Source organism: Etheostoma cragini, chromosome 6 (genome assembly GCF_013103735.1).
Source record: "Etheostoma cragini isolate CJK2018 chromosome 6, CSU_Ecrag_1.0, whole genome shotgun sequence".
Taxonomy (NCBI): domain Eukaryota; kingdom Metazoa; phylum Chordata; class Actinopteri; order Perciformes; family Percidae; genus Etheostoma; species Etheostoma cragini.
The window spans coordinates 17385180-17396663 of record NC_048412.1 but is presented as its reverse complement, the minus strand read 5'-3'; the positions used below and the strand labels follow the sequence as shown (position 1 = coordinate 17396663).

Sequence of the window (11484 nt, the reverse complement as noted above, 5' to 3'; positions counted from 1 at the left end):
ATGATATAATTTTAAATATTGAATCAGGTTTTAGTCATTTTTATTTGTAACACCTTTCAAAAACAAACATCATAATCATATGCATCATAATAAGTAGTAAAGATAAACACATCAAACAGCAACAACATTAATAAAGCACATTTAAAGTATGAATAAATAAATAAATAAAGGAGGGGACAACAAATACAACTTGTGACAAAAAGGCCAAACTCCTGTATCCAAATAGCATTAACAGTTTTTAGACAAAACTGAAAAATATGAACAGAATCAGCATTTTAGAGTAATATAATGCAGCTCCTTTGTCCCCTTTAGACTTGGAGTTTATTTGAGGGTTATCATTTGTCTCTGGGTTACCAGGTGTGCGTCCATTTTTCTCAATAGTTTGGCTGGTCACTTAGTCTGTATTTAGAAAATGTCTTGCTCAATTTTTTGTTGCTTTTTTGTCTGTTTGTTGTCTTTTGGTTATCAATAAAACATTTAACTTGTCTTCATGTGCTTTTTAAGGAATTTCGGGTGACTTTCAAGTCATTTTCAGTCATAGATAGATAGATAGATAGATATAGATACAGTTTTGCAGCAGCAAAATCAGTCACACAGCACATTATATAAATGTAAATGAAATACTAGGAAACAATATACATACAATATACATGACATAATAATAGGATAAAATACAATAACAAATTTTCGAATGTATACAAGTTGAGAATACAAAAATCTGCAACTGCTTAAACAGTATGATAAAATGTAAATAGACCAATTGTGCAGGTTGCACTAAGTGCAGTATTGTGGTGTCTCAAAGTCTTATGGCACCCAGTGATGACGTGTTAAAACGTTTGATTGCCTGTGGTAGGAATGATTTCCTGTAGCGGTCTGTGCGACATCAATACATATGTATATGTATCACTGCCCTTACATTTGTGGGCATCACATATTCATTATAGGGGAGGAGAAACAGGCTTACATGCTATGATAAAACCAGAGAGAGAGACAGAGAGAGAGAGAGAGAGAGAGAGAGAGAGAGAGAGAGACAACTTCCTCTACCATCTTCTTTGGTGAAAGCAAGGAATGTTTGTTTAATTTAGCTTTTCCATGGTGAGCTTTTAGGAGACCACCGATTGTGTCTGGCAAGATAAATTGTGCACTTTGCTAACACATCCAGTGGGTGTCAGCATTACTCTATGAATTTACTGATTTCCGATTGTAGTTAAAAGGCCAAGCCGCTTTTGAAAATTGCTGGCTGGTGTAAATTAGAAAATTATAGACTGTGATAACTTTAAACTGTTGTTTGACTGAATTAAAAAAAAGTGTGTTTCCTTGCAGGTCACTAGAGTATTTCCACAGACAATGTTATTTTGCCCCCTTTATTTCCTTCCCAAGCTTTGAGTTAAAGAAACCTATGTAGCTTACTGCTGCAATATCATCCCATGAATTAAATCCATTGACATCCATAGACTAAAAATGCAGAGTTCCCCTTGAGCTGTTGTTGGTCAGGGTATGCCGAGCTCCCAGTATCTGACTGACTCCGATGCACAGCATCTCTCTCTTCAGAGGAATATTCGTTTTACTGCATCTCTCACTCACTCTGTCTCTCCTGCTCTCTTTTCCTCTCTTCCCCCTCCTTTTCTTCTCTGCCACTGCTGGTATCACACTCTCTCCACTTGTTTTCTACAACCTTTCTTCCCCTTCAGACGCCGATCTCAATCTCAATCTTCCATTTTCATCCTCCCTCATCTTCTTTTTCTCCCTCTTCCAGTCTTTCTCTGTTTATACAGAGGAATGCAGTATGTGGAAGTCTGTGGCTCTTTTGCTGTTGATACTTGCGACTCTGCTCCGGGGTGAGTGGCTTTCATTGCTGTTGTGAGTGATACTGTGCTCAAACAAGTGTGTTTCTGCATGTGCTGCATATGGGCTACTGCATGTGCTCTTGCATGTCTTGTGCCCCCGAGCACTCTGTTCCTAATCATTTTAGCTCATTTTAGCTCACAACACCAGAAAAGAGAGAGAGAGTTAGAGAGAGAGAGAAAGAGAGAGAGAGAGAGAGTGTGTGTCTGTTGGTGTGCTGCCAGACAGAGAAAAAAAGGACTTATTTTTCTAATGGGCAAGCAACAGGATGAAATGCACTCATCTTTACTGCAGATCACACATAGATAGATAGCAAGACAACAAGAAAGAGAGAAATAAGAGAGAGAAAGATAGAGAGAAAGGAGAGAGAGAGAGAGAGAGAGAGAGAGAGAGAGAGAGAGAGAGAGAGAGAGAGGTAATTACGAGGGCACTTGTGATGGGGATTTACCATAGGGCTGAACATTATGGACACCATAGAGACTATTATTCTGAATTATAAGTGTACCATCTGTGTGGTCATAGTGATAGTAACTAAGGTCTAGTAAATGAATATAGATTTGACACCATATCATACGTGCATACAGCAGGTACATTAATCTCAGACCATTTGGCCCCTCTACTTACTGTTTGGCATTGTGCAGCTAATCAAAGTGTGTATATGGTTTTTTAAAAGTTGCTTAGTGTTTCTCTACATCAAAGTGATTGCCTCATGGAGATTAAATCAAAGCCTTTGGTGGAGTTACATGGCAGAGGGACAGTTCCCCCGCTCTCATTGTTGTGAGTGTATGTCTGTCTGGGGTGTTTTAGTGGAAAATGGCCTCTGGCATTTTCACAGTGATGGGAAGCACCCTGACTGTCTGTGGTGATCAATCAGGGATATAACTGATTGGGAGGAACAGGACTTTTTCTCTCTGGTCTCCTGCCTTCATTCCTCTCTTTCTCTCTCACATTTTTAATATGTTTTCTCTTCTGGTGTCCTGTGTAATCTGCTCTTCTATTTATCATTGTGCTCCATCTCCATCTTTAAACCACAACTCGTTCCTTTTCCCCATAAATGCCCACCCTATGTTTTACCTCAATTCGAGCATGTCTACTCTCCCTCTGTTGGTTTGTTTCTCCTTCTTATTCAATTTCCACAAACTATCTATCACTGTAATTGCACCATTTTTCTGCTACTCAGCTCTGTCTTTAGTGCTTGCTCCTTCGTTCCCTGAGACACAGCTTTCACTTTGTAACTGTCACTTTTTCTCCTGCTCCTCTTTTGTGATTCCATTGAACCCCCCCCCCCCCCCCCCCCCCCCCCCCCCCCCCCACACACACACACAATCCAGTATCAGTGCAGGGTCCTCATCAGCGGTTTCTGCTCAGGGAGCTGCTCAGGGACTACAACCCCATGGAGAGACCGGTGGCCAACGATTCCCAGACTCTTACCGTTCAGTTCTCCTTCACTCTGATGCAGGTCATGGATGTGGTATGCATGGCATGAATGCATCATAAACATAATTATAAACCAGTACAATTAATTTAAAGAAGACTCAATTCACTATTCACATGCCCATGCCTATGTACATTTAAAGGTTTCTTTGCCACTGTAATTGTTCTTCATCTGTGGACTGGCTGTGAAACAATCTCCTCCAAATGCAATTCCAATGTAGAAATGCAGTTCAGCGGAAGCTAAGATGAGACTTCATCAACCTGAATAAAATAGTAAAATCAAATGGGTATCTCCCAAACTTGAAGAAGTAAATTCAGGATGTAGCTCTATGGACAGTGTGTCTTCACAGAGCGATAATACAATGAGGGAAAGACTGTTACCTTTGGAAGATACTGACTCGGTTTTTTCCAGACTGTTGAAGCCTTATGTTAGCTGTAGTTAATATGTGTGTGTTTGCACAGATTGATGACTGTGGGTTTGGCCCCCATCACTTAATTTGGAATCACATTAGAAAGGGATCTCTTTCTCTCAAATATGCATGCACGTTAACGCTACATCATAGCCAAACCTAAATTGAAATTTTAAATCATTTCACATGAGAGAAAGAAATAGATAATATAGACAAGATTAACCTTTCCTTAAATCATTAAAAAACTTGTTCTCAAATATGTTTTGTGTTATGCAAGGATGAAAAGAACCAGATTCTCACCACAAATGCCTGGCTGCAGATGGTGAGTATGATGAATAACATCAAATGTGATATTGATCTGTGTAGTGATAATTCTTGTGTATCCCCCCCCCCCAATCTTCCTGCTGACATCATAACAGAAACCGTACATATATTCTGTCGTAGACTGAAAACTTAACTGTTCACACTGCATCTTGGCCCATGAATAAATGAAAAAAAAACATCTCTTAAAATGGGACACTTGAAGCAGTTTTACTTGTGTAAGGACTGTTACACAATGTAATGTAACATGTAATGTCCTTGCATGATTCCTGCAACTTTTGGGTATTATCTCCATGGTTGAGAGCACTTGTTGTAAATCACTTTGGATGAATTAGCATCAGTTAAATAATAATAATAATTGTAATGTAATGTAATGCAAAATATGTTGTCTTTAGCGTAGACTGAAATTACAGCAAAATCACAACATGGAAAGTCAGAATGACAGTGTTAGTCTTGTCTATGTATATCTTTTTTTTTTCACACGTAAAACCAGTGTTGTATTTGTGTCTCCCAGCAGTGGTACGACCATTACCTCCAGTGGAACCAGTCAGAGTACCCTGGAGTGAAAAACCTCCGGTTCACTTCTGACCAGGTCTGGACACCTGACATATTGCTTTACAACAGGTAAGTGTGACACACACACACAAACACACACACACACACACACACACACACACACACACACACACACACACACACACACACACACACACACACACACAAACACACACACACACACACACACACACACACACAGACACACACACACACACACACACACACACAGACACACACACACACACGCACACACAGAAATCATTAAATTGTATGTACAGTTCTTCCATTCACCATTTTTTTCAAATTTTTCCACATTTGCCATCACGTGTCTTGCTGCTGCTGAGCTCTAAACTGTCTCATCTGTGTGTTACTAACCTCCAGTGCTCATGATAAGTTTGATGCCACGTTTAAGACCAATGTGCTGGTTAACTCAAGTGGCTTCTGTGAGTATCTGCCTCCAGGTAAGTTTTTATTACTGTAATCAGTATCATGTCCTCAAAACCAAACTACCTTTTTAAGTGATTTGGCAACCATACAGTACTACTCATGCTGCATCAAATTACACTATCCTAAAAATGTTTATTGCAATCTATACTTACTTCCAAATGGCTGTACAAAACAACACATTGCATAACAACATAACTAGTGTCATTTTTCCTCATTTTGCCATCATCTTGGGACACTTTTACTTGACTTTGATATTTACTTTCCATTCACTGTAAACTATTTCCCCTGCTTTGTCTTCTTCAAAGGAATATTTCTCAGCACATGTAATGTGGATGTGCGATGGTTTCCATTCGACATCCAGCGTTGTGAACTGAAGTTTGGCTCGTGGACATTTGATGGTTGGCTGCTGGACATCCAGATGAAGGAGGCAGATGTGTCAGGATACATGACCAATGGAGAGTGGGACCTAGTGGGTAAGACAGGCTGCAGAGACCCTAGAAGACAAACAGTGTTGCTTAGTAACAGTGCTTACATTTCTGCCACACAGTCCTGTATGTGTTATTAGGTTTTAGTAAGTTGGAGTATACCTTATGAACATTTTATTCAATTAAAATAATTTAGATATTTACCTCTACATTCTGTCTCCGCTGTGTTCAGTCGGTTTTATCTAATTTTACACCCTCAGTGGTGATTTTTTCATTATAATGCCGTCTTTGTCCCCGCAGAGGTCCCTGGAGGGCGTCATGAAGTTTTCTATGAATGCTGTGCAGAGCCCTACCCTGATGTTACCTTTGTGGTGACATTAAGAAGAAGGACCTTGTTTTACGCTCTCAACCTCCTCATACCCTGTGTGCTCCTCTCCACCATGACCCTGGTGGTCTTCCTGCTCCCCGCCAACTCGGGGGAGAAGATCAGCCTGGGTGAGGAACAACAGGAGTAGGGTGGAGAAGAGAAGTACATGGGTCAGGGATGATGTGATGAATAAGAAAGGTTGAGAAAATAAGAGCTTAGTGTTTCTCACGTCTGTTCATCTTCTATTGTATGTTTCTTTGCATTGCATGACTGTCAATCAGTTATGCCAAACTGTTATAATGTGTCAGAGGGGCTTATTATGAGGGAAGGAGAGACTGAGTGAAGGCAAAGACAGAAGGGAAGACAAGAAAGACTAAAATTAAATGACTTTTCCTACAGGGGTGTCAGAAAGACAGATAATAAGGGGAGAAGTCAGGTGCACCACACAAAATGTACTGTTCTACTAAGGATTCTCTTTTCTTTTTTAATTGCAATCCACTACTCCCTGGTGTCCTGTTTCTGCCTCCAGGCATCACGGTTCTGCTTTCTCTGACAGTCTTCATGCTGATGGTTGCAGAGATTATGCCTGCCACTTCAGATTCTGTACCCCTGATAGGTCAGTTTTTTGTGTGTATGCATGTGTGTATCTGTTGGTGGGTTTCTGGTGTTTTTTGAGGCGGGGTAGGGATTGACATGGTTCTCAGCACACAGAATGTCAGCAACCTTATGAGTAAAATGTGCTCCCTCGTCTGTCTCAGGGCAGTACTTTGCCAGCACCATGGTGATCGTCGGGATGTCAGTAGTGGCCACAGTCATCGTACTTCAGTTCCATCACCACAGCCCCAACAGTGGACACATGCCACGTTGGGTGAGTTTAAATAATTATAGTATAATAATAAACTGTATTAATGGAGCACCTTTCTAAACAATATCACAATCAATATTCAAAATACGTTGCAACAAAAACAAAAACCACAGTAGTACAATAAAATGCTAAGTAAACAAGAAAAGTGCTCATATTATGCTTTTTGGCTTTTCCCCTTTCTTTTAATGTGTTGTATATCTTTTTTGTGCCGTTATAGGTTTATAAAGGGAAAAAGCCCAAAGTCCACTACAAAAGGACTTGCCATCTTCCAGAGAAAACACTGTTCACAAATTGCTTTAAACAACTCCATTGTAGTCCGTGACAAAAATTTATCACTTTGTAATGCTCGCCTAGCTGCTAGCTTGGAACGCTCTCATATTCTGCTTCTGACTAGCTAGTTGTGCTGACCTAGGTACTGCACATGTGCAAAGATGGAATAGAAGTGTAATGCCTCACTCTGTAGCTAAAACAGAGAGCTCAACACAAAGGGTGAAAAGAGGAGCTGCAGCAATGTGCAGTACAACAAAATATGGTGTTTTTGAAAATTAAACCACATAAACCTATTCTGGTACAACCTCTAAATACAATTGTGAAACTAAAATCAGTGTCAGCTGTACTATAAAAGTGTAATTTGAAGGTGGTTTAAAAGAAGACATACATTCAGCTGAGAAGATCTTCTCAGGCTGATCCTTGCAGAGTTTCAGGGCCTCAACAAAAAGCCTGAACACCACTTTATCTTTCAATCTTGGATGGCCAAGACGCCACCATTGCTTGAGAAGGACTTGTCAGTTCAGCAATAAGGCTACTGGTCCTGCACGGCTTAGAAAGTTAACAGTAAAAACTGATTAAATAGTATCCCATCTCTCAGTTCTATCTAAAAGCCTTGGGGCTGAGTTTTTCAGAGTTTGTGACTGCAATAATGTGATGATGTGAAACTTCTCATTGTCTTTGAAACCAGATCTTTGCAAAGTTTCTAACAAGAAGACTGAACCACCTTAGTAACAAGGTTATTCAAATTTCAAATGGAATAAAATGTTATACCAAGACTTAAAACTAGCGAGTTAATGTGTCACGATAAGAATACTAGATGTGTTTGAACCTGATTAGCAGTATTTTGAAGGCTAATAAAGACCATAAAGAATCCTTTATGCTCATCTGGTGTGTGTTTATGTGCCCCTGTGTTCTTTAATTTTATTATTTGTGTCCTTGTGTGTCAGGTGCACTTGGTTCTGCTGCAGTGGGTCCCATGGTTCCTGCGGATGAAGCGTCCAGGCGAGGGAGTGGAGCCGCCTCTTTCAAACTGCCAGGCAAACCCTCAGAGCAGAGCCCTGTCCTCTCCTACCACCACCACCACCACCACCACCATCCCCACACCAGTGCCCCCCACCCACCCTCAGAGCCTCCACTCCCTGCAGGCTAGCCTGGCTCAGCTCAACCACCCTCTGTCATACCCACCGCCCCACCGGCCCAACTCTCAGGCTGTCATTTTCCCTAATCCCATCCACAGAGATCCCGGCCCCAATCCACATCCACAGCCCAATGGCCATCTGCTTTACATGGGCTTCCAGACCTTCCAGACCACTGCAGAACTGGAGCCAGTTCCGTGGAGCAGAACCACCAGTCACGGGAGGGGTAACAGTGGACTAGGTGGAGGGGAAGGAGAGGGAGCAGCGTGCAGACCAGCTGGAGATACATCTACCCATCACCACCTCCAATCTTCCAAGTTTGAAAGCCCCCAACATGAAACTCCACTCTCCCCAGACCCTGACCCTTCAGCCAGATCCTCTGGACCCTGCGGCCTAGGGGCTGAGGCCGGAGCAGGGACATCAGCCACTACACTTACCCACAGCGGTGTGACTCACTCTGTGGCAGTAGAAAACCAGCTGCAGGCTCTTCTGGTGGAGGTGCAGTTTTTGGTCGAACGCGTCAAGGAGCAGGACCGGCAGCTCAGTTTGGCAGAGCAGTGGCAGTTTGCTGCAGCTGTCATCGATCGTCTGTGCCTGATGGGATTCAGCGTTTTCAACGTTATCTGTACCATCGCTATTCTCATGGCTGCACCCAACTTTGGGGAAGCACTATCAAAAGACTTCATCTGACAGACCAAAAACAGAGAGAGTGGGAGACTTTAAGGCATAATGCAGATAAGTATTTGTTGGAAGCACAATTGCTGTCAAGGACAATGGTACAGAAAACAGCAAATATTTCTTATTCGTTAAGCTGTGGTAGATTGTGGCACATGTGGAGTGGACTTCAGAAACATTATGACTCGATTTTTGTGTGTGCCATTTTTTGTGATAGAAGACCTACATAGGAGGATTGGGCCACATGTTGAAAAAACGTTTTGAGTTTTTTGAGTTAGAGAATTCTGAGATTACAGTTAAGTCAGATTTCGGACTTTGTTCTAAGAATTCTGACTTTAAACTCAGAACTCAAATACATTTTTCCAGGTGGCCCTAATCTTCTGTAAATATCACATTTACTGTTCACACATTCTTCGAAGTTTGATTGATGTGTTTGTTTCTCCTATTAGCAGCACTTCAGTCCAAGTGAAAAATTAGTTTTATGCATTGTTCATTTTCAACAGGTTTTCTTGGAATATGGATGATGGTTTGTGGATTTTTTATTTTTTCTTTAAATAAAGTTTGTGAATGAGGATCCTAAAGAAAAATTATTCCAGACTTTAGGTGAAAACTGGGAAGCATGACTTTACAAAATGTGTTTTAAAGTATTTGTACTGCCATCACTGGATGCTAAGTAAAGATGCTCAGTAGAGAAACTGGACAATGATGTGCTGCATGTAAATCTGAATTTTCTGACAATACAGACCAGAGTTTCTGTGTGCTCTTTTTTTACACGTTTCCCCAAATACTATTTATACTGCGGTACACACACTTTGTTACCCTTAATGGGTTTCTTTGCTGAAAAACGTTATTTTTTTTATTTCAATTCAATTTTTCATTTCATTAAAGTTTTTTTTCCAATGTTTCCTTTTTAATAGGATGTCATCAGGATCACTATGTTTCCATATACTTTTTAATCACAATAATACAGCCTGAACATCATTCGTGTAATTGGATGGTGACATTGGTCATTCAGTTCCACCTTTAACAATCACATTAGCCTCATGGCACACTGTAGGGGTCTCGTGATGAATATGGGATACACTTTGATAGTAACAGCTAGAACAAATGTTTCAAATATTTTATCATAATGTGGAACAAAATAGTCCTTCAGTGCAAACATAGACAAAGTTCAGATTGCAACATGTGAAAAAAAGAAGGGATGGCGCCTTTCCAACAATCTTTTTTCACATGTCTTTTTTCAGATAGACAAACACACACACACACACACAGACAGACAGTGTATGTGTATGTGTATGTGCAGAAAAATGTAATCTCTATGACCCTGGCTTTGAATGCCAATTATTTACATAAGTACATTTGACAGAACACTATGAATGCCAATATGTCATGACAGAGCGAGCTGTAAACATTGTAAATAAACAGCCTTGTCTTTTGTACTTCCTAGACATGCATCAACTGTTCTATTCTTTGGCTCCCCTCCCTCAAATCAAAGTTTGAAAAGGATGCAGAAACAGAGGACAGGAGGAGTGTGGATTTGAGGGGCTGTGAGTGAAAAAAGATGGAGGTAATGATGTGCTGAAATGAAGGGGGCAAAAGTAGAGAGTGACAGATAGAGAGATGGAACAGAGGGCTATGCAGAGGAACAGAGATGGAGAGAATGCAGAATGACAGAGAGTAGAGAAAGCACAAGGTGCTTACACGGTTGATGGAAACAGAGTAGAGAGGGAAGAAAATGTGCTGAGAAAGCAAATAGGAGTCAATAAAGTTTTTACTGATTGCTCATTATTAAGAGAGGGAAAGGAGGAAGTGGGAGAAGAGTGGAAATGGAGAGGAGTGAGTCCCTCCTCCTCTCCGCTGGAATGCTGCTGCTGCTAAACTGTACTTAGTCCAGCATTTAGGGGTGACTGGACATATATTCTGAATTGGCAAAGAATGTCTGTAAAGGATCTTGGCCCATGTAAAATCACTTTATGATGATTGAATTTGGCTAATTGCTGTTTTGGCACGGCTGTACTCAAACCTTCAGTTGGAGCTATTAATCAAGCTTTAAACTTTTTCATTGTAAGTACAGTATGTGCAGGCAGGGCAGTTTGGAACAATTCAACATGCATCTTAATGGCCTACTGAGGCCTTTTTGTCTGTATGACTGCAGGGGCTGCAGCGTTATAACACAGCTGAGAGATGCAATATAGCACAGGTAATAAATCTAAGATACTATCCTCCTCTGGTGAGTCTGCCATCCACATGCTCTTTGGCAACAGCTCACAGAGAGCTGTTCAGAGGAAAAGCAATTTGACTCAAATAAAACTGGAGCAGGATGCAGCGAGCAGAAGAGTGAGACGCAGAAATGTTTGGTTTTAAGGGGCCACTGCAATGTGTGGCCACAGTTGTCGCATCCATTTGCACCCACATCCACATGAAGCAGAGCAACTGCAAACTCACTCACCCATCAAGCGGGGAAAATACGGACCCTGCTGCAGACCTAATGCAGTAACCACGCATACTCCCAAAGCTTTCTGTGTCTCTCTCTCTCTCTCTCTCTCACACACACACACACACACAAAGTTCACTTTCACGACTGCTTGTGCAGTGCTGTCAGTTCATCTCTTTGTCTGCCCATGTGGGAAAATTAAAGAGAGGGAGAGAAATGTGATAGCTGATATATTTGTTTTTTTTATAGTTAAATCAAACTATTGGAATGAAAGAGAGTTATGAAATATTGTCTTAG

General features: G+C 41.0%; 1 protein-coding gene across 2 annotated transcripts; it reads left to right on the top strand.

Annotated features, from left to right (window-relative positions):
• The first annotated feature begins 1521 nt into the window (after positions 1-1521).
• On the top strand, positions 1522-8946 carry LOC117946709 (neuronal acetylcholine receptor subunit alpha-7-like). Of its 2 annotated transcripts, none has more exons than XM_034875040.1 (10): positions 1522-1838; positions 3177-3316; positions 3967-4011; positions 4528-4634; positions 4950-5029; positions 5321-5488; positions 5741-5935; positions 6337-6423; positions 6566-6675; positions 7890-8946. In XM_034875040.1, exons 1-10 carry the CDS (start codon positions 1529-1531, stop codon positions 8766-8768), a joined length of 2121 nt encoding a protein of 706 aa, XP_034730931.1. In that variant the 5' UTR covers positions 1522-1528; the 3' UTR covers positions 8769-8946. The 2 variants fall into 2 exon arrangements, with proteins under 2 accessions (XP_034730931.1, XP_034730930.1); XM_034875039.1 differs by having other exon boundaries at positions 4525-4634.
• Positions 8947-11484: the final 2538 nt, after the last annotated feature.

Excerpts from the sequence above, each read along its gene's own strand:
- LOC117946709 (XM_034875039.1), top strand. The coding sequence starts at position 1,529 with ATGCACAGCATCTCTCTCTTCAGAGGAATATTCGTTTTACTGCATCTC. Across the intron at positions 4,012-4,524 it reads CAAATGCCTGGCTGCAGATG|CAGTGGTACGACCATTACCT; the intron begins GTGAGTATGATG and ends TGTGTCTCCCAG. Across the intron at positions 5,936-6,336 it reads GGGGGAGAAGATCAGCCTGG|GCATCACGGTTCTGCTTTCT; the intron begins GTGAGGAACAAC and ends TTCTGCCTCCAG.